At 38.6% G+C, this 23,932-nt stretch overlaps 1 protein-coding gene across 1 annotated transcript in view; it reads right to left on the bottom strand.

The window, feature by feature from the left end:
* The window catches only part of LOC134669904 (uncharacterized), a 69,184-nt gene that overhangs the window by 40,890 nt on the left and 4,362 nt on the right, over window positions 1–23,932 (bottom strand). Inside the window, exons 3-17 of the mRNA XM_063527520.1 lie at window positions 23,657–23,834; window positions 22,684–22,837; window positions 21,344–21,935; window positions 19,885–20,052; window positions 18,478–18,521; window positions 17,653–17,814; window positions 16,933–17,125; window positions 14,471–16,653; window positions 12,042–12,112; window positions 9,633–10,090; window positions 7,847–8,104; window positions 7,125–7,310; window positions 5,943–6,067; window positions 5,080–5,241; window positions 4,809–4,898 (exon numbers count right to left, since the gene is read on the bottom strand). Coding sequence (XP_063383590.1) covers window positions 4,809–4,898; window positions 5,080–5,241; window positions 5,943–6,067; window positions 7,125–7,310; window positions 7,847–8,104; window positions 9,633–10,090; window positions 12,042–12,112; window positions 14,471–16,653; window positions 16,933–17,125; window positions 17,653–17,814; window positions 18,478–18,521; window positions 19,885–20,052; window positions 21,344–21,935; window positions 22,684–22,837; window positions 23,657–23,834 — 5,024 coding nt within the window. The remainder of the gene's footprint in view (window positions 1–4,808; window positions 4,899–5,079; window positions 5,242–5,942; window positions 6,068–7,124; window positions 7,311–7,846; window positions 8,105–9,632; window positions 10,091–12,041; window positions 12,113–14,470; window positions 16,654–16,932; window positions 17,126–17,652; window positions 17,815–18,477; window positions 18,522–19,884; window positions 20,053–21,343; window positions 21,936–22,683; window positions 22,838–23,656; window positions 23,835–23,932) is intronic.

Raw genomic sequence — 23,932 nt, 5'->3', positions numbered from 1 at the left:
TCGAATAAACAGTTTAGAAGTTATTCAAGAAAATAGGCAAAAAATGACTATTCCCCCCTCCCCCTTTATCTCCGAAACTACTAGGTTTAAAATTTTGAAAAAATACATAAAATAGGTCTATACCTATAGATGACAGGAAAACCTATTAGAAATGTACAGTCAAGCGTGAGTCGGACTTAATTACAGTTTTTGATCCGACTCCTACGGATTTTTTAAAGATTTCACTCACGTTTCGCATAAATAATGTTTAGTTTTAAGTTTATAAAATACATATGTATGTTAGTCTGTAAGGTATTTGTAATATGGGCCTTGTTCCCTGAATTAAATATCTAAATAAATAAAATAAAAAATACATTGTTAAAAATTGTGTAGTATACGGAATCCTTGGAACGCGAGTCCGACTCGCACTTGGCCGCCATTTTTTAATTTTTTGAATATATATGTATGTACATAAAAAGTAAATGTTATTGGTAAACTTGTCAGTTAACATGGATTTTTACTTTTTTTTTCGTAAAACATAGTTTTTGCAACGTGTTACTTAATTGTCACTTTTTGACATATCAATAAGGATATTTAGACTAAATCCCATAGTAACAACATCGCCATCAAAAAGGCGTTTTGAACTATGTAACAATAAAAACTTGTTTTATTTTTTTAAATTGGTATTAACTCTGAAACTAGCCGCATTTCAAAAAAGTTTATAGGACATTTTTGTCTCTAAATATGATCAGGAATACGCTGTCAAAATTATTCGGTTTCCTCGTGTTACACCGTGTATAATAAATGAGTTTCGAATCCTAAGTAAAAACTATGTTATTTCGAATTTTAACAAGCTAATACATGAATGTGCATCATGTAAAAAAATCAATATGACCTTTTTTATTAAGAATTTATTAAGGATTATTTCTTTCATTGACACTTTTTTCCTAAAATATATTCTTTCCTCAAAAAATTTAAAAACTGTGAACCGGGATATATTTCATGCAAAAAGGGGGGGTTGCGTCAGGGGGAGGGGAAGGGACGCTAGTGTGCGTAAAGCACCATACCCTATGGTATCATACTACATTCATAAAAGGCTGGCTATAATTAGTTTGTCTTCCCCATACATTAGAACACAATTTAACCGAATCAATAGCATGAGAAATGAAACGGATATTTCTTGTTTTCTTTGCATTAGCATTTTTCTCTCGATAATTTAATCAATTTGCAACATAAGTAGAAGAATCCTCATATATCCATAAATATCAAAATATAAAAGGACATACATTTTCAGAAGAATTCCCCGTGCGACGTTGCCAAGTGGTTTAAAGTACAACATGCTCGCAACGTTTGGATTTCAATAAGTCGACAATGAAAAATTATATTTCAAATCAATTCAAACTTGATATTTTTGACAGTAATGGGTTACTTAAATAAGAAGGCATTTTTCGCCCGGGTTTACTATGGTCAAATGGTCTAGTGGCTTTTAGCTACTGAGTATAAGTCTAACAAGTTGAACAGCATGACAGGGTTCAAACCACGAACAAAGACTCATTTCTTTTTGTATTTATTTATTTATTTTGTTTCATCTTTTTGGTAATTTTATATGCCTTATTTTAAAAGTTATTTTAAGTAAATGTGTTGTATTTGATTATTTCATGTAGGTATATCATTTCAATAAAATTTTGGAAACTTTTATTTTATACCTGGTCAAGCAAATGTTGTCAGTAAAAAAACCGGGCAAGTGCGAGTCGGACTCGCGCACGAAGGGTTCCGTACCATAATGCAAAAAAAAAAACGGTCACCCACCACTCCCGACGTTGCTTAACTTTGGTCAAAAATCACGTTTGTTGTATGGGAGCCCCATTTAAATCTTTATTTTATTCTGTTTTTAGTATTTGTTGTTATAGCGGCAACAGAAATACATCATCTGTGAAAATTTCAACTGTCTAGCTATCACGGTTCGTGAGATACAGCCTGGTGACAGACGGACGGACGGACGGACGGACAGCGAAGTCTTAGTAATAGGGTCCCGTTTTACCCTTTGGGTACGGAACCCTAAAAAGGCGCGAAATCCAAATGTTCTATGAACGATATCCCTTCGCGCCTACATTTTTCAAATTTGCCGGCTTTTTCTACTGACAAGATCTGCTTGACCAGCTATACTTCGTCGATAGTTGACCTCTTATGTACCTATTCTGCGATCCTAATTAGCCTCATGCATTTTTTTTAACTTTTTTTTAATTATTTTAATCATTATTTATATCCTTTGAAAACCGGAAAATAAAAATACTTTTATTAATCTTCCCATAATATTATTAAAAAATAATTAAAATACTGAAAATATTTTACTCACGTAAGTTTAGTTTCGAAGAATAACATACGCTTAAAATAATTCAAAAGAGAATGCTAAAATTATAAAATAAAAAAAAACTGGCATTGTCGGGGTTTGAACCATGTATCTTAGCTACAATCTGATTTTTTTCAAAATAGAGGCTACGGGTGCCACGAGCACATGACAGTTGATGGTCGAAAACATTAGTTGCTTCTGAATGCCTTGTAATTCTTAATCGTTGCTCAAACAAGAATTTATTATTTAATTTCCAATCTTTTTTCAACAATAAACATTTCATCCGCTGCGCCCTCTAGGTTACTTTACTGTAACATTACGAATCTGCTGACATTTGACACTGACTTTAAGGTGACTTTAAGTACGTAAGTGTGCGTGAATGCAAGAAATTGCAATATTTTGCAGTTGGATTCCGGTAATAACGAAATGAGACAATGTTGAGTTGAACATGTCTCGATTTGGATGTAGTATTTTTTATAGTTTTCGCACATATCAACACATCTTATGAAACTTTGTATTTTGGGAGAAATAGTGAAAATCCACAATTCGTGCACAGTGACGCCATCTTTTGGCTGATAATCGGCATCCCATCCCTAGACATCCACCTTAAGCTAGGAATTCGAAACTTCGTAAAAAGATATATTATTAAAATACAAGAAAACTAATTTCAGCGTTTTTGAAAATTCATTCCCTAAGGTGGTGAAAAAGGGGTTGAAAGTTTGTATGGATATCAAAAAAATTTTCAAGTGGTCTAACAGGGTTAAAATGGGTTTCAAAGTTTAAATCCATTACAAATGCTTTGAAAATTCTTAGAAAGGCATAATAGCCGATTACAAAAAAAAAGTAATTGCAAAGTTCTTGGAAATTCAACCCCTAAGGGGGTTAAAAAGGGGATGAAAGTTCGTCTTCAGGTGCAAATTTTATTTGAAGCTAGGAACTTGAAACGTTGTAAAAAGGTATTATATTAAAATACAAGAAAACTAATTTCAGCGTTTTTGAAAATTCATCCCTATGGTGGTGAAAACGGGGTTGAAAGTTTGTATGGATATCATGCATTTTTTCGAGCGCGGGATTTGAATCTTTGTATTTGGGTATATTATTAGAAGACAATAAAAGTGATTTCAGCGATTTGTAAAATTCATCCCCTAACAGGGTTAAAATGGGGTTCAAAGTTAGAATCCATTACAAATGCTTTGAAACTTCTTAGAAAGTCATAATAGCCGATTACAAAAAAAAAATGCAACGTTTTTGGAAATTCAATCCCTAAGGGGGCTAAAAAGGGGATGAAAATTCGTCTTGGGGTGTAAATTTAATTTTAAGCTAGGAACTTTAGCTTTTTGGAAAAAAAGGTAATAAATTAAAAAACATGAAAACTAATTCAAGCATTTTTGAAAATCATCCCCCAAGGTGGTGAGAAATGGGTTGAAAGTTTGTATGGAGATCAGATATTTTGTGAGTGCTGAATGCGGAACTTGAATCTTTGTATAAGGGTATAGGTACCTATTATGAGAATACAAGAAAAGTAATTTCAGCAACCAACATCAAAATCCACTTGACTTAAAACTTCATACAACTTGCTAAAAAAGAAAAGTACTTAATTTCAACATTGCTTGGATATTAAAATTATAGGTACTAAAGATGTAAAATGTTGAAGATAAGATTCCACGCGGACGAAGTCGCGGGCAACAGCTAGTACTGTATAAATAAGTTTTTGGCAAAAATTTCATTTTTGGTACAAGATTTTATCGCTGACTGTACTGTAAAGGGTTTAAAAAGTTTAGCGTACGAGAGTTGAGATATGATTTTTTATACCACGACGGGGCAAACAAGCGTGCGGCCCGCCTGATGTCAAGCAACTCCAACGTATAGGTGCTTGCAACTCTAGTGGACTTATGGTCTCCTGTAAGGTAGAGGTACTTCCCCAGATGGGCTGCTCCTGATTCGAGATCAGATTTTGCATTACCCCACCTCTGTTTTAATTAAGTGTAGTTTAAAGACATACGCGGGTCCACGGATTTTAATCTAACGTGAAAAATTCCAGTGTCCCTCGTGCCCCTGTCTTTCACACTCCCCCCCTGACCTCATCATCATCATCATCATCATCATCATCATCATTTCAGCCTATATACGTCCCACTGCTGAGCACAGGCCTCCTCTCATGCGCGAGAGGGCTTGGGCTATAGTCCCCACGCTAGCCCACTGCGGATTGGGGACTTCACATACACCTTTGAATTTCTTCGCAGATGTATGCAGGTTTCCTCACGATGTTTTCCTTCACCGAAAAGCTAGTGGTAAATATCAAATGATATTTCGTACATAAGTTCCGAAAAACTCATTGGTACGAGCCAGGATTTGAACCCCCGACCTCCGGATTGAAAGTCAGACGTCACCTCATAGAACATAAAATGTGCCAAGGGTAGTATAACAGGTCCGAATTGTAGAAATAGTACTACTTATACCAGACAGGATTTATACTTACTGTTTGTGAAAAAAGTGAATGATATCCTGTCTGAACATGGAACTGACACGCTTATGTATGAAGATTTCGTATATATTGACGCCATTAGTTCTGTAAAAGGTAATACACAATATAAATATGGAGTATCACAGGACAGCGTGTGAAGATATTGAGATTAGTTGCATTTCAGTTGATGAAGGGGTCGTTTAGACATACAAAAGCTCCGGAAAAGAACTAAATGCGTGTTAAGAATTAGACTGTTTAAACAATTTGAGAGAAAACTGGAAGGTACCTTATCCACCAATAGCTGAAATGACTCAAAGACCTCTTGATCAGATTTGCGTCCAGCCGCTCGGCGTTGAGAAACTTGTGTAAAGAGCAGAACGCGTGTTGGAAGAGGGTGCTACTCCGCCGGCTCAGCATCAATATCGCCAGGGAGTAGCACAAAACACACCTAAAATTACATTACTTACTGATATTAGGCAATGGTTAGGTATACAGTATGTGTCTAACCATGGGGCTTTAATTCCATTCCATTTGATTTCACTCGCTAAACTGAGCTACTTTTACTATGGGACCAACTATAAAATCGGGAAAAATTTTTTGGCTTTTCCATAGAAAACATTGACATCTGATCAGCCAAAATGTATGAAAAAGTAAAAAAAAATTCGGGATTTCGGGGTTGGTGCCATAATAAAAGTAGCTCAGTTTAGCGAGTAGAATCGAACCCTGGATTTAAAGCCCGATGGTCAGTAGCACCCTCTATATCATCACAAAGGTACAAAGCGGAGTAAACTCTACGAACAAAGGGTGAGGTCTAAAAGAGAGCATCTAAACCATAAAGAAATAAGTAAAGAATGCTCACTACGCACAATGGCTATTAGCTCAAAAGCTTGAAATAATGAAATCATGACAAGCAATGGGACCGAGGGTTGGGTGGGTTTAGGACGTCAGTTGTAAAACTTGGTATTCATATATAAATCGATGAACACCGGTAGCATGCACGAAAAAGTGTCATGTTGTGGACAGATCTCCATGGTAACGTTACGGCCAATGTATGCAATTTTTTATCAATGTTTTCTTATGACGTTATCACGCAAAATTATCGTCCGTAAACCGACTTTGCAGATAACCATATTCTTCTTTTCGACTAACCAATAAACGACTGTGAGAGAATACAACACGACGCCCAAAAGCATATCGGTCTCTTTGACATTAAATAATCCATAAGAGATGCGGAGGAACGCACACTGGGCCACGCTGTAGCTCTGTCCAATCAGCTGAAAACATACGTAAGAAACAACTATACTGGCTCATTTTGGGATCGTGATCCTGAATGTCAAGAATGTGTTTAGGTCATAATAAACAAATTTCCTCATGGGACTAACAACATCGCAAAATAAAAAGATCTGATCTAATATAGGTACACCCCCTTGACGGCCCGAAGTAGACGTAACGTATGGGCCAGGAGTATATTTTTTTCACGATTTTTATATCGGTCAGGAAACCTTGTTCAGTATGACCGTCTTAATATACTTTAGACATTTGGGATCACGACCCTAAAATCATCCAGTAGTTGGACACCATAAAGAAGCTAGACATAGGTACTGGAAATGGAAACTAGAACAAAATGTTGGAAGTAGCTTATTCATCTGTAGCTCATGTTTTATCTCGTTCTGCGGGACAATTAGTTACCTTTAAATATTTCTGAAAGTAGGGCATATGCTTATTATTGTGATCAACTTGATATAGCAAAGGTTCAACTGCTTATAGAATGATAACTAACGAAAATTTATAAGTTTATGTATGTATAAACTCTTTATTGTACAAAACACAAAACACAAATTTATGGCACAGGATAGGCAGTACAAAGGCGAACTTATCCCTTTAAGGGATTTATGATTACGATAAGCTCAACTTAATTAACAAGAAAGAGTTTTATCAAAAACATTGTCAAACTAACAATATAAGATCCCTTCTGATTTCATATTTGTAGAGTGCGGAAAGAGAAGAGTCGTGGAATGTATGGGGCAGGGGTCGGAAACCGGTATTTGCTCCATACAATAATACCGGTATTATTACGTTCTTTGGTTTATTATTTCATTTTTAATGGGACAATCTAAACACAAAGTTGTTACCTGAATACATGATTCAGTCCTACGCAAAGAGCATAAAATAATTCAAAATATTGGGCTAATTCGGGGTTTAAAAAAAATACCGGTTCCGAGGCCTGGTATGAGGCCCAATACATTCCGTGACTCTTCTTTTTCCGAACATACTATAACAAGGTACGAAGTACCACAGATATCAAATTCCATGACTGTGCTTGACACTTACCAAATCCATTTGTTCGGGTGAAGGCTCCTCGTCAAATTCTATAAATTTCGGTAGCCAACAGCCAGGCCGTTTCGTTATATTGATCAAAGCAAAATTACCATCCCAATCATGCGTGACGCATTCTACTATCAGGTAATGGCTAATTGAGAACATCAGTAATATAGGGAAACATTGCCATTTTATCAACTGCAAAAAATATTTTATTTTATAATATTTCTTGTTATGAAAACTGAGTAACGCACATGGCAGTATCTAAAAATATGCGACCAGAAAGAACTGACGAATGGAACGTTACCCGTGAACATGATGCATGTAACTGCGTCGAAATATTGGGAGCTCGAAAACAATACACACGGTTCATAGGTCGATATTTTTGAATAGACTTATAAGTCTAGTGAAACTAACCGTGAATCAATCAAAACGGTTATTGACGTATGCAAGGTCCAGAGAAGGAGTTTTAAGCGAGATTTAACTATAGTAGCTGCAGCTGCACACAAGTCCTCAGCACAGTCTTAGTTACCTTATTCTTAGTATATTTTTCGTTTTGACAATTGGCAAATTATTTTTTACAAATTGCCAGTTGCCATGCTATGCCAAAAATTAGTAAACCGTATCAGTAAAAATTATTGAAAAATTGTTTGACAAAATATGAACAGACAAAAATTTTCTTTGTAAGTATAATAAAAACGATTTGAATGAATTTATTTTGAACGAATACATACCAACAGTGCAACAACATTCGCAAAAGGAGTATCAGCCAAATAATTAAAATAGCCCATAAACAGATGCAAACGCGCATATTTGCTCACAGCATAGATGAGCAGTGCCGTATCCTGTGCTATAATTACGGGTAACACCGCTGGCAACATATACCAGGGGACTAGGGCAATAATATCGAGGAATAGACCACGTGTGGAGTAGTGGCATAAGCATTTCCATTTAGAGTAGATTAGAAGACCTCTCTCATCATAATAAGGCGACTGAAAAAATAAAGTTAAATAAAAACACATCTTGCTCAGCACACAGGGAGGATTGGAAAGTGAGAGAGGAGGCCTTTGCCCAGCAGTGGAACACACACATAGGCTATTAAAATACAATGATGTTGTATCACCGCCTATGTATATATTTATATTGTATTCCTTGTTGTTATTCTCTCCCGTCGTCGGCCAGAGGACAAATTATTATAATACATATGTATATATTTATTTCTTTTAATCTTTATTGCACAAGAATAAGTAAAAAGTGCAAAAGGTGGACTTAATACCTTGATCCTTATCGTGGGGGGTAATAAAGTTGATGTTACATTTGAGATATTCTGGAGTGAAGTTAGTGGGTTTTATTTTATAATACTTATATATATTTTACCATTGTAATATCCTTGTTAGATCTCTTCAGTAGAAAATGAGGTGAACCTATCCTTGTATCAATTCTTAGACAAAAATAAAAAATACTTACCAAGCTTTTAACTACAATATCTACTGCAGTAAAACAGTCGATCAACGTATTTATCGGCAACAGTACTTGTCGTTTCCCGGCTAAACTCCCGCCTGTTATTAAAACAAAATATTAGTAGGTACCGTCGCCATCAGATATATCGGAACGGCCAAGGTGTTCACAATATCTGAACGCGCACTCTAAAGCCTTGACAATAATAATAATAATAAGCCCGCAGGGCAGCTTGTGGCGAGCTGTTGGGGAGTAACGATCCCACGGACCCGAGTGCTCCCGAGAGTCGGTCAGGGTCTCCGTCTCCGGCGTGTCTTCGTCGGTCGGAGTGGACCCCAAGGGGACCCGCAGGACTCTCAGCTCTGGCTCGCCTTCATTGGCCGTCCAGAGAGGAGTCGCTAGAGCTATATGCTCCAGGGGTGGAAGTGTTAAAGGGCATAACGCCGCGAGTAACTTCGGAGAAAGCGCAGCACCACCTCTCGACACCCCTGAGCCGCTCACGCCGGTGTTGCACCTGGCCGTCTTTACGATGGCGCATCAGGTGCCCATCTAACGAGTGGCGAGTCACCACCTGTCTCGATAACTTGTGTAAGCAATGTTATGGCAGGTGTCCGGACTTCTTTGCAATAGCCCAGTATTTTTTCCACCCAAACTTAAACCATAGACCAGTATTCTGACCATATTCTTTACAATAGCTTCCAATGCCTGCTGAAACCGGTTCACGGGTATTTATTGATGTACCCGTGAATGGGTTCCAGCAGGCGTTCTACATGACATCAAATCTCTCCAAACGGCCTCTACGTGTTGGATCCATATTCCCACGCACGCCTTATAAATGACCGGGCTCGAAAGACCCGAGAGTTTTAAAACGGAGATACAAATAATAATAATAATAAATCATTTATTTCAAGTAAGTTACACTCATATCTTGGTTAGTAAAAAATATTCTAAAATAATGTATTAGTACAGTACTTAAAAACTACGAATTAATATTATATACATCTATATTTATAAACTATGAACTACATATTACATATTTTTCTTATCCGCTGAGTACGGCACATGTAGCCGACTGCAACGCAGCAAATAAGGGGAGTCCAGCCTGTCCCCTATCATCTTCATGATGATGTTGGGGCTGGCGCGAGTCCGGCGCACCAGAGATGCGGCCCTCTTGCGGATTGTGGCATAGAAGCAATCCACCCTGGCTTCGGCGAACATCCCTGATGCGCTACAGAAGCGCGGCAGCCCCATCATCACCCGGAACGCATTATTATACTGGACGCGGAGGGCTTCGTAGGCCCGCTTCGTATATGAGAGCCACAAACTGCACGAATACAGTGAGGTGCAGTAAGCTCTAAATAGAGTCACTTTCACCTCCCTGGTACAGCGCGCAAACTTGTGAGCAATCATATTCGCGCGGACCGACAGAGCCCTCCGTTCTCGCTCTATGTCTTTATCGTCTTTGAGGTCTGCCGTAACGATGTGGCCTAGATATTTAAATGTGTCCACCCTTTCGAGGACTGCCCCATTAAGTTTGATGGGTGTTACTTCGGCTGTTCTGCTACGGCCGACCTCAAAGACCATATATTTACTTTTCAATACATTGTATTTCAAGCCGTGAGTTTCAGCGTATGTTTCACAAACCTCCAGCAGCCTACGTATGCCACCAACCGATGCGCTTAGCAGAACCATATCGTCTGCATAACTAATATTATTAACGCAGACATCGTCGATATGACATCCGATATGCATTCCGCTAAGCGCATCCAGGAGCTCATTCATATATAGGTTAAATAGAGTTGGCGAGCTCAACCCCCCCTGTCTCACCCCACACTCCAACCTATACGGGTCTGAAAGCACGTCTGCCCATCTAACGCAGTTGACCTGGTTTCCATACCAGTACCTGAAGATGCTGACTAGTCCAGATGGAAGTTTAATGTCTTCGAGTTTCTTCCATAAAATCTTGTAGGAAACCAAGTCAAATGCCTAAGATAGGTCGAGGAAGCAGGCGTATACAGGGGAATTTCTATTTACGTAATACTTGATAGTGTGCTTAAGAGCCAATATTGCATTTTCTGTGGATAATCCTTGTCTGAAACCAAACTGGCTGTGATTTAATGCCACATACTCGTTTAATCGTGTGTTAAGCACACTATCAAATACTTTAGCTATTACAGTTGCGAGTGATATCGGCCTATAGTTATTTACATCGGACAGATCTCCCGTTTTATTCTTTACTATAGGTACAACTATCGTTCGCATTAAGTCGTCAGGCAGATAAGAATGCGTTACACACAGATTAAACAGCATTGCTAACACTCGCGCTAAATGGGGACCTGCGTGCTGGAGATGCTCAATGCTGAGACAATCATGACCCGGTGATTTGCCACGAGTCATTGACTTTATAGCTTTCTCCACCTCCCGGACAGTGATCACCGGGCATGGTATGTTTGTCTCAGCATTGCTTATCTCTGCTTCCCTCGAGATTAAAGCAGACTTCACAAAAAAGTGATTTTTAAAAATATTTGAAATGCACCTTTTGTTGCTTTCACTGTTAACACACACAGGCAGGCCAGACCGAAAGTTCAAACTATTTGTAGCCTTCCAAAATGTTCGAAAATCTTTCTTTGAGTGATGAGAGGCTATTAAGTCCATTTTGATTTGATGCTGGTGATCCTGGCACCATTTCAACCTTGACTTGAATATTTTTCGGCTCTCGCACATCTGCTCAAAGAAGTATCCAGATTTAGGCTTTCCCTGCAAATTCCACTCGTGAAATCTCGCTCTGGCCACCTTGTGAGCTTCACCCACATGTCTGTTCCATCCTACCAGCCTATTCCTATTTTTAAGATTTCTACCTGTCCAACTTGCGGAAGCGGCTCCTTTAAGGACACACACTATATTAGAGTACATTGCGTTAATAATTTTTATATAATTTATAATTCAATAGAGGCGTGTTCAGATATTTGTGAACACCTTGGCTGCTCCGATATATCTGATGGCGACTGTGCCTGACAATAGCCGTATGCCGAAAATAACCTGTAAAAATATACCAGTGTGCTAATAATTAAAAATATCGATATAGCTAAGATCAGATTTTTTGAGAACAAAAATAAACAGTGGTTGTTAAATATACATCATTATAAAGTATGTGAGGTGATGATCTTTACATAATTATATTATTGTTATTTAATACATCATTTCTACATACATTCATGTATGGCGAGTTTAATGAACGCATGGGTTATCCGCAGATGGTCTAGAACGCACCTTTGTAAAATGTGGTGATATAAAAAGTGAGCATTTTGCGTTCTAGACCTTTTGCGATGTAGACTAACTGCGATTTAGGCAAAACAACACACTAGTCATTTTGCGTTCTAGAATATCTGCGGATAACCCGAACGCATTAGTCGCGCCCGTGTTTCACTCTTTCAATATGATAATGAATGTATAAGTAATTAGTATAATTACCCTGTAGAGCAGCACCAATGATGTTTGCAGCGACGAGGAAAGCGCGCACTGCCATCCAGTATTTTGTGAACCTGAAGGAAAATTCAATTTTAATGTTCGTACAGTCACCACACGGGACTGTTATGCCATTTAGGGTTCTTAATAATTCAGCCTTTATACGTCCCACTGCTGGGCATAGGCCTCCTCTCAAGCACGAGAGGGTTTGGGCTATAGTCCTTACCTTTGAATTTCTTCGAAGATGTATGAAGGTTTCCTCACGATGTTTTCCTTCACCGAAAAGCTAGTGGTAAATATAAAATGACATTTCGTACATAAATTCCGAAAAACTCATTGGTAGGTACGAGCCAGGATTTGAACCCGCGACCTCCGGATTGAAAGTCGGGCGTCATATCCACTCGGCCACCACCGCTCTCGGGGTTCTCTTAGTGTTCTTGCTAAATTGGAAATGCTATGCAAAATTAAATAGCGTACTTAGATCCTGGATGTCTCCAGTTAGTCCTGGGCATTTCTTTGGATTCTTTTAACAGTTTCTCCTTTTCTTTAGAAGGTTTTCCGATTTCATTCCAACTGTCCTGAAAATATCATTGCAGTGTCTTAACAGGTTTGAATAATAAGCAATTTGCAGGGATAATAAGCAAAATGGACGGTCGAATTTAAAGACGAAGTAATACTTACCACTTTCCTGATCGCCACATGTGCTTTCAATAGGTCATTAAATAAAACCTTGAACGATTCTGTGCACGACCGGATGTGTAACCTTTCTATAGGGTATTGGTTTATAATGCGGAAGAAATCGACTGTACTTATGCATAGCATCTGAAAAGTATTTAATAAGTATTATGCGAAGATAATTTAAAATAAAGGTTTGGCGCCCTTTTTTCGAGCGATAGCGCCATACCTTCGGCCTATACTCGGCTTGCGACAACTTTTAATATTTAACACATAATATATCAGTGAAAGAACACGGATCAAAGTCAAATGGCGTTATAAAAGTTTTAATAATGTGTCGAAAGATGGCAGTAAATTTATTGTGACTACAGAATTTACTTTGACAATAGGTACGCCTCTAAATATACTAAATTCTCTTTGATTATGAGAAGAGTGCAGGGAAAAACTAATAACAGTTTATTATACGATAATAAATAAAAAGTTAATTGGTCATGATCATACACACCATAACTTTAATGTTTAATAAAAAAATTAACACGACAACGAGCGAAGCGAAGAAGAAGTAGTAGAAGTAGAAAAGAAGCGTGCACACAGCGTTAGAAGCCGAGCGAGCAAAACGAACGTGCTGCGTTTTGCATATTGTAAAGAAATATAGTCAATGATAAAGAAGTAGTCAAAATCAATGTTATCCAAGGCATTTAAGAAGACCAAATGATAGAGTGTTCACTGAGGATGATGCGTTTTAACTTAAGATAAAGAAATATGATAGAGTAAAACCTTAGAGCAATTAATAACTGGAGTCGCCTTTAAGAGCTTACCCCTCTGCCGAAAAACTTGCACAATTGTGCAAACTTTTGTATGAACTGACATGACTATTTGTACGTAACGTACAAACACATACATACATGTACATGATTTGTATCATGTAGAAATAGCAAAAATCTGCAGACTGTTTCGTACAGAAAATGACAGTCGTGACATCTCCAGTTACTGAATGCCCTAAGAGTAAAACTCTATATGCATGAGATATAGAGATATATCTTCTACCAATAAAGATACCTCACATTCCGTTAGAGATGTGCATGTGACCATAGACGGTTTCCCAAAAAACACGGCCGAGCAAGAAACTAGCCTCTCGTCCGGTCCGTAGATGGTCTCTGTTACCACTCCTGTCCCCGTTTGGTACTCTTTTACTATGACTCCCTGTGAGAAGATAAACAATTTCAGTGCCAAGTGCGCCAAATATAAAATGGACACACCTAGTGGGTTCTTGAGTGAATGTGTTAACAAGTTACGTGATACTGATGAGGATTAGCATATATTCCACACTTCGCTCCGAGACAGCAAGACCGATTTTTAATTACCGACCATATTTCGTGACATTCAAAATTATTTCTACAATTCTGGTACCTACAGTTTGAAAGCGGGGTTGCGTCTGAGATAGACTTCATGAAACCGTCCACTTTTGCGATGGATAGCAAATTTCCCAATTGAAATACATATCATATAGGTACAAGACCGATACAAACATACAAACGTATGTATAGGTAATTCTCTTAATTCATTTCATATTGATTCATGGTTTGATTACTAGGTTATTTATATTCTTTTATATTTTTCACAAACCCATGTTACTTTTGATAATATACTTTATAGATGGAGACCCTCCATCGCAAAGTTGGACGGTTTGAAGGTATAATGTTAGCCTTAGTTCCGAATTGTAGTAACAGTAAATTTTATCAAATTGTAGTAGAATAAACATAAAAAGCAAAATATTTACATTAACAAGCCAGCACACGTCCTTTACCGTCGCACCAGTTAACAATATTGTTGAGTTTTTCGGTAAAATTGTAAATCTGGCTATATGTGCGAGTTCCTTGATGAGAGATGGATTAGCCCCAACAAAAGCCTTACACATCATGATGATTTTTGCAGCGATCTCACCATGCGCCTTCCAGTATATATCATAAGGTTCATGTCGGAGCAGGCTTGTATCAGAAATGTCTAAATTCCTGTTGTGCCTCCAGTGACATTCCACGTACTTTTCCAGGCGATTCCACAGCTCAGGATGAATATTCTGGCGTTGAAATTTTTGCTTCAAGTGTATTGCGAAGAACAAGTAATTCGAAGTGGTTATGTTCCTTAAATAATTTACAGCTATCAAACGGCCGGCGCAGTATGTTGCTATTATCAAACTCAGGTAATCGGTAAGTACTCTGATACCTAGTTCTTCAAGCGTAAAAGGCCATGACTTAACATACAAATCCCGAAAGGTCCACGTCAAACAAGCGGCAAACATTTGAAAAGGTGATGGGTCACATACGGGTTTCTTTCCACAAAGTGACGTGGAAAAAAAGTACGTTATACGTAACTTCGGTTCAATTTTTGTAAGCGAGAGCACAAAATAACCACTTATATAAAGATAGGATAAGTAAAGGAACATAGGTGGATAAACACTTAAGCTTGGGTCTCTGTTCACATCCTTAATCGTGTCGTCCACGAAAAATACTAAATAAACTTTAATCAGCCTATTGAACTGACAGATTGAGTATAGTTCAGGTTTTCCTATAATAACTACGAAATCCTCCAACCAAATACTTGCCAGAACATTAAGAATGAATGTCAAACTTTTGCAGCGCTTGAACATTACTGATGCAAAGTTGGATAATAGGTAGCCTTGTTCCTCTATGGCCGTTAATAAACACAAACAAACATCAGCAATATACACAATATTCGTCCACCCTTGGAAATGACGAAAATACTCCGGTTTATTAGATAAAGGCAAATGCGGTGGATACAGGATTAAAACAAGAGCGACAGTGACACGAACAATTACATTCCAAATTCTTATGAAATTGGAATCGGGCACGAGTATCCACGGAAACTGACAGTTAGCAAACATTGACTGCCTTTGCAACTGTGCATCAGGACACAAGACTAGTTGGCCGATATATTTTGAACAGTGATACACAGCCTCTTCGGGAGGTATCACGAATATTGTCTCTGACTTTTTGGTCGCGTTTTTCCATTTTGTAATCGCTCCATGCAATTCCCACCAGCGTTTTTTTATCCAAGCGACTCCTTCATCTTCTGCTCTGTCCAGCCCCCTAACATGCTGCTTGCAAGTATGAAGAGTCCTAGCATGCTGTATTTTACTCTTTATACGCTCCATAATTTTTCTACGATCTTCCGGGAATTTGGACAAAGCTTTTAAAATATCATTCCGAGTAAAGAAATATATTTCGCAGTGAGTCAGGCAGCGGACGATTACAGTTTTTGTGGCCGGAGGAGGTATAAAGAAATTGATGTCTCCAAATAACGTTCCGCCTGACACAGATAGTAAAGAAGTGGTGCCATCCTCTGCGGATATCAATTGGACTATTCCAGATTTCAGATAAAACATGTGAGAGCGGGAGTGGGGGCTCGCGAAAAAAACTTCTTTAGGTAATTTGAATTCAAGGTGTGTCAGATCACAGAGCCAGTGAATGAAAGGTAAAGAAACCCGTCTCAACGTGGGACTGTGGTGGAAGATAGGCCACGTCAGATCCTTCTTTATGTCAAGTCGTAAATGTCTGGGAAACTCAAGAATAAGTTCTGGGGTTGTTGTGATGCCACCCCGTTTTTTCCACGCTAGGTTATAGAAGTTGCTGACGTCAACATACGCTCCAGGATGGTGGCTTTTTCTTTTTGTTTCCGCTACAATTTTTTGGACTCGCGGGAAAAATTCAAAGCTTCTTCGCAGTTTAAACTGCGCTTCGGCAAATGACTTGGGATAAGCGATGAACGTATAGATCGAAAATGTGATTAACATAAACAAAGTCACACAATAGTAGGTTGTGATGTTGTTTGGCTTGGTGTCGCTCGATAGATCTCGCAAACTATATGATAACACTAAAAGCATCGCGCTCATATATCTCGCGTATTCTGTATTCGTCTTATTCATCTGCAAAAAAACACGACTTATAATGTCATAAAACTCTGTCAGGTATTATGAATTAATCGCACTCTTACAAAGTTAGACATTTATGTAACATTAACCGTTTGAACGCCAAGAACACCGAACATACGATTTAATTAAAAAAAAGTGACTCCGTGAAGTCCGTACGCAATTTAACTAGGAAACCTATTTGCAATGTGAATATTATTTATCACAAGTGAATTAAAGCTGAGGGTATAAATATCTCTTATAACGTAAATAAAAGTTTGTAAAATTATACAATACCTCATAGAGCAATTTTTTTCGCCAATCGTGTAAATCGATAATGCCGAGTCCGTATGGCTCCCGGTAAGTTAGTAATATGAAAACGCATGATATGACATTAGTGAACACCACAAGTAATAGACTGTAACCAATGACCAAGTTCCAGAAACTATGCGTTGATGACAGTGAAAAATACTCGCTGATTCTGTAGACTCTGTAATAGAAATTAATCAATCAATCAAAACATTTATTTGTAAACACAGGTACTTAAGGCGAAAGTGGACGACTCGCGCGAAATTACCTTTCCATAGAAACGTACCTAGTCCTCATTTTCCTCTCTCGATATTAATATTATTGAAAATATTTTGACCCAATTTGTTGTGTGAAATCAAGGCGTAGCGTGGCTGAATGTCAAATAGGTCTGGCATTCAGCCACGCTTTCGATGGCTGACCTGTCAAAAATTACAATATGGCGGCCGAATGTTTGAAATGTCAGCGTATTTAAGAATTATTTCGCTTAAAATTTAGTTTTTTCTTCGCAAGTGTGATGAAAAACATTGTGGAACTCCGGGGGTAAGAATATTGCAAACTCGGGGTCTTTAATTCACTCCACGCTGCGGTGTAATTAGAATTTTAATCTGAATATTACTATTTCGTCTCCGGTGGAAGAAAAACAGAATAAGACTGCACCCTCTGATGGGATTAATTCCCAAGGAAAGAGAGAGACAGAGAGATACTCACATGACGAAGTCAATCAAATTGATCACATTGGGCCAAATTCTTATTGGGGGGCATAGTTGAGATGTCAGAAGTCTATGCAGCGGCAGCAAAGAGATGATATCGAGCATTATGTACAGTTTAGGCTTCGGAGGGTGCTCCCGTCGCTTAGAAATGTCCGCAACCCTAGAATGAAAGTAGTAATTAGGTACCGTGAAGTCAGGTAACTATGGTTCAGTTTTTAAAGTGGATTATCAACGAGTCTTATTTATTTATACTCGTTTACATTTATTTACCATCGGCCAAAACATCACCTCAAAACTCAAAGTCGCTCAACGAGCTATGGAGAGGGATGCTCGGAGTTTTTCTGCGTGATCGAATCAGAAATGAGGAGATCCGTAGACGAACTAAAGTCACCGATATAGCCCACCGGATTAGCAAGCTGAAGTGGCAATGGGCAGGCCATATTGCGCGCAAAGAAGATGGCCGATGGGGTCGAAAAGTGCTCGAGCGGAGACCACGGACTAGCAAGCGCAGCGTAGGACGTAAACGCACAAGATGGACAGACGACCTTGTTAAGGCCGCCGGAAGACGCTAGATGCGGGTCGCTTCCAACCGATACGAATGGAGGTCCAAGGGGGAGGCCTATGCTCAGCAGTGGACGTCTTATGGCTGAGATGATGATGATGATGATGACATTTATTTTGTTGCGTCAGTATACTATGCTTTTTCTATCTTAGATACTCATTATAATTTGAACAATATTTATACATAATTATTATTTACTGGAACTTGAATTTGGCCCATAGTTGTAAGTGGACTAACTACTACAGCTACAACTAAAGTTACCTCATCAATTTGTTAACCCACGCAAAGCTAGCCGGGGCGGATCGCTGGTGATTATATACAGTATGTGTCTGACCATGGGGCTTTAATTCCAGGGCTTGATTTTACTCGCTAACCTGAGCTACTTTTACTATGGGACCAACCCTAAAATCGGAGAAAAAATTTTGGCTTTTCCATAGAAAACGTCGACATCTGACCAGCCAAAATGTATGAAAAAGTATAAAAAAATTCGGGATTTCGGGGTTGGTGCCATAATAAAAGTAGCTCAGTTTAGCGAGTAGAATCGAGCCCTGGATTTAAAGCCCCATGGTCAATAACACCCTGTATACCTATATGGACGATGTATTAAAGGCACTGCCGTATTCGTACTTCAAGATATTCACAAGAGACGACACGTACTAGATCCATTCTAGATACGTTATAGTTTAGATATCAACTAGTTCTCTTTTGCAGCGCAATTCGGGCAACCAATGTCACTTTTACGTTAGATAGCGTAATATATCTATTAGATGTGACTTAGATCTCTAAGTCATCTCCTGATGAAATCGTTTAAAGAGTACCTCCAGAATCGCGCAAATGTCAAATTTGACAGGTTAGATCTTAAACATATCGTTATCGTATCTTGGCCTGATGCCTAAAAGATAAATAGGTGACATGACCTAAGGTAGGTGGGTAAGTTTTATTAGGGTTCCGTAGCCAAATGGCAAAAAACGGAACCCTTATAGATTCGTCATGTCTATCTGTCTGTCTGTCTGTCTGTCTGTCTGTCCGTCCGTATGTCACAGCCACTTTTTTCCGAAACTATAAGAACTATACTGTTGAAACTTGGTCAGTAGATGTATTCTGTAAACCGCATTCAGATTTTTACATAAAAATAGAAAAAAACAATAAATTTTGGGGGTCCCCCATACTTAGAACTGAAACTTAAAAAATTTTTTTTCTTCAAACCCATACGTGTGGGGTATCTATGGATAGGTCTTCAAAAATGATATTGAGGTTTCTAATATAATTTTTTTCTAAACTGAATAGTTTGCGCGAGAGACACTTCCAAAGTGGTTAAATGTGTGTCCCCCCCCCCTGTAACTTCTAAAATAAGAGAATGATAAAACTAAAAAAAATATATGATGTACATTACCATACAAACTTCCACCGAAAATTGGTTTTAACGAGATCTAGTACGTAGTTTTTTTTTAATTGTCAAATCGTAAACCGCAATTTTATTATGTTACTTGCTGATACGGAACCCTTCATGGGCGAGTCCGACTCGCACTTGGCCGCTTTTTTATTTATTTTATTAGTTTTAGTTTTAATTTATTTAGTTTATACTTAATTTTAATAATAGTTTGTATAAGTTTTGTTATTGAATAAATTACCTATAGATGTCTATTTTAAAATCCGAATCGGGCCCGCAGTGCAAAGATGGCAAAAAGGAACAGACCTGTGAGCAATATGAAGTAGAGTGTCTAGTCCATAGATGGCGTCACAGTAGTACTGGTAGAGGTACTTAATGATGAGCAAATAAACATTCGTGTCCATCGCATCGCTGCACTGTATCGGATACAGGCACTCTATAGCTCTCTGTAAAAGTAAACACATTTCTATACAAACTTTAATTTATTTATTTATACAGGGCTAAGACATATGTAGTATGGGGTAGTGGACATCCACCAACCCGCTGGATGGACACTGTAAAAAAGGCCTGCCAGGGATCTACACAGGCGCCTATTATTAGGAAAGCGGAAAATCGTGCAGAATGGAGAACCTTGGTGCACAAAATAACGACCTCATGTGGTCGCGACCCTCAGTCATGAGGAATCGAGGAAGAAGAAGAAGAAGAGAAGACATATGTAACTTCGTATAGATGAATAAAGTCTAAGGAAAAAACGTGCCTCGGAAATCAAGAAAAAGTCATTCTCGGATAGATGCCGCGCACACCTTTAGCATATGCTCGGCTAGATGGCGTGACGACACCGTTTCATATTTAACAATTTTAACACATAGATATCAGTGAATGAACATGGATAAAAATGATATAAAAATAATAAGATCATTTATCCATATATATATATATATATATATACATTTTTTTGATAATTTTATACGTTTTCATTTTGAGTTTTAGTCGTGTGTAGATAGAGGGCAGTAAATTTACTGTGACTACAAAATTTACAATGACAGGACCCCTCTATACTATCTATTCTTTTTGATACAGGGTGTCCCTAGCCATTGGACAAAGCCGAAATGTACATATGCATTAGGGTATTTAGAACCAGTATACAAAATATCATTACAATCGGTGTAGCGGTTACGAAGAAATTAATAAATTGCGATTTTTATACTTTGGAGCAACCTGAATGTGTTAGTAGTTAGTAGCTCCTATGGGTAATAAATAGTTATGAAACCTTCTTCGACCGTTTTGATTATCTTTTTTATATATGACATTAATAAGATTCTGATTTTTGACAAATGCTATCATTGCCGCACAATTTCAAACAAATTGTCAAAAGCACTGTCAATGATTAATGCAGTTTTTTTTTGCTGTCGAATATTGGAAATAACTTTTGTTTGATAATTTATTTTTTAATCTCTTTTTTTTTTTTTAGCCTGGCTAAGTGTCCCGCTGCTGGGCAAAGGCCTCCCCTCGCTTTCTCCACTCAACCCTGTCTTTTGAAGTTTCCCGCCAATCCGGACAAAATACGTCCAAGTCGTCCCGCCATCTCCTTTTTGGTCTGCCTGCACTCCGACTAGCATCTCCATGTATGGTGTTCCGTGGGTCCCACTCCGTAACCATTTTTGCCCACCTTTCAGGGTGCATGCGGCAGACATGTCCAGCCCAGTCCCACTTAAGCTTAGCGGTCTTGACACCTACATCTACAACTCTAGTTCTGGAGCGCAGTTCCGTGTTTCTGATTCTATCAGTCCTGCGAACACCCAGTATACTGCGCTCCATCGCTCGCTGGCAAACCTTGAGTTTGGACTTCAAAGCCTCAGTCAATGACCATGTCTGAGCACCATAGGTTAGGATAGGCAGGATACACATGTCGATGAGTTTGCGCTTGAGACACAGGGGAAGGTCACCCTTCAATAGCGCCTTCATGGACCAGAAGCTCTTCCAGGCGTTATCGATACGTCTATTGACTTCTATGGTTTGCCTGTTTTCGAAGGAAGCTATCTGGCCCAAGTAGATGTACTCATCAACATACTGTATATCCTGCCCATCTACCGTGTCCCTATGTTTTGCTCTGTTGGACATCAACTTGGTCTTCGCTCTGTTCATTGTGAGTCCAACTTCAAGGCTCGCCGTGCTGAGGTCTTGTAGCATGAGTTGCAGTTGAGATGCAGTGTGGGAGAAAAGAACAATGTCGTCGGCAAAACGCAGGTTAGTTAACCGTTTATTTCCGATGACAATGCCCAACCCCTCCCACGAGATCGCCATCTTTTTGAATATCTCCTCTAGGCAACTGGTGAACAGTTTAGGAGACAGCGGATCGCCCTGTTTAACACCTTTCTCTATTTTGAATATAGGACCAGGCCGCGTAGCCAAGATGTCGATCGCTTACGCTCCGTAGCGATCAAAACGCAACTGTCACTGTCGCACTAATATGGAAGAGTGATAGAGAGACATAATGCTTGTCGTCGTCGAAGCGATAGCGATTGTAACCTTGGCTAGGCCGGCAGGTGCGTGTAATTTAATGTTAGCTGTACTGTTATTATAGATTGTTCCAACGAGTTCAACATACGTCGGATCTATACCTTGACTTTGCATGGCGGAAAATATAGCGGAGTGTTCAACGCTGTCAAATGCTTTGCTATAGTCTACAAAAGCAAGGTATGGAGGCACGTTGAACTCGTTGGACTTTTCTATCAATTGATTTAAAGTATGAAGGTGGTCTGTTGTGGAGAAACTAGGGCGAAAACCAGCTTGCTCGGGTGGTTGATGTTTATCCAGCAGTGGGGCAATTCTATTATCTATTACCTTTATGAACAATTTATAAATATGAGAGATTAAACTAATGGGCTTGTAATTATTTATATCTGACTTATCGCCTTTTTTGTGCAGAAGTACTATATTTGAGTGGCATAATTTAGGAGGGATTTTAACGCTGTATAAAATTGAATTGAAAAAGTTCGTTAAATCGTAATGAATAGAAGAAAATAATAATATCTAAGCTGTAATATCTAAGAAAAATCAGTTCCTCAAATTTGTACAGCTGAAGTGGATAATGCTGTATGGCCGGTAACAATGTAATCTTTCCTGTATGAAGTGCTTCGGTTGTGACACCGTCATCCCCAGGACTTTTCTGGTACTTCATGCCCTTGAGGGCGGCGTTGACTTCACAACCGGTTATAGGAGGGATATTATCTGGACAAGAGTGGCTATTATTGAGTGGCGATTGCAAAGTGCTGGAAGTATAAAGGTTTTTGTAATATTTTGTGCATAGATCTGTAATTTGGTCCCTACTGCTGCATTTTATCCCGTTTTCATCTCTTAGGCTTGTTATCCAGGGTTTTTCTTTATTTATGCCTTGCTTGGCTGTTCGAAGAGATGATTGTCTTGCTAATGCTATTTGAACGAGTTTCGTGTTGAAGTTACGTATATCACGCCGGATACTTCTTTTTACCTGTTTATCTATGGTATTATACTGTTCCCTGTTGTGTTTGCAGTGTTCTCGGTCCTCTATCAACTGTAATGTGTCCTTTGTTAGTTTATTGTTATTTTTTCTGGTTGGTTTGATTTTGTTGCTAACTGATTTAATACTGTTTATAATGGTGTCGTATTGTAGTTGAACATCGGGATGAGTATTTGTGTTATTATTAAATGCGTCCAAACTGTTTTTTAACTCTAGGTTGAATTGGTCATGATTAGAAATGAGCGTATCTTTGTTTAATCGTCTTATCTTTTTCAGAAAGACCTGTTTGCGATGAATTTTGATATTAAATTTTAATTTTGCTCTTATTGGTCTATGGTCGGAACTGAATTTGAATCGGTTGATAGTGGATATGTCTGTTATTAAACTCTTGTCGGAAGAAAGGATATAATCAATTTCGTTTTTGACGTTTCCATTTGGCGCGATCCAGGTCCAGCGACGTTGAGGTTTTTTGAGATAGAAGGTATTACTAATACTCATGCTTTGTCCAAAGGCAAACTGGATAAGCCGAGCGCCACGGTCATTTCTGCTACCAAGGCCGTGTGGTCCAACTATGTCGGTGTTATCCAATTCAGCCCTTACTCCGACTTTGGCGTTGAAATCACCGAGGACCATGGTCCATGTTCCTCGGTGCTCGTCGCAAGCTTTGTTTAGGAGATCGTAATACTCTTCTATCTCGTCATCGCTATGTGAAGATGTTGGTGCGTAGGCCTGGATTAGCGTCAGAGTGTGATTTTGGGATAGACTTAACTTCAACACAGCTACCCTTTCGGAGTAACCTAAGAATTCGACAATGTTGTTCTTCCACT

This window comes from Cydia fagiglandana, chromosome 13 (genome assembly GCF_963556715.1).
Source record: "Cydia fagiglandana chromosome 13, ilCydFagi1.1, whole genome shotgun sequence".
NCBI lineage: Eukaryota > Metazoa > Arthropoda > Insecta > Lepidoptera > Tortricidae > Cydia > Cydia fagiglandana.
Note: the sequence above shows the minus strand (reverse complement) of the source record. Positions and strands in the feature narration are given on the sequence as shown.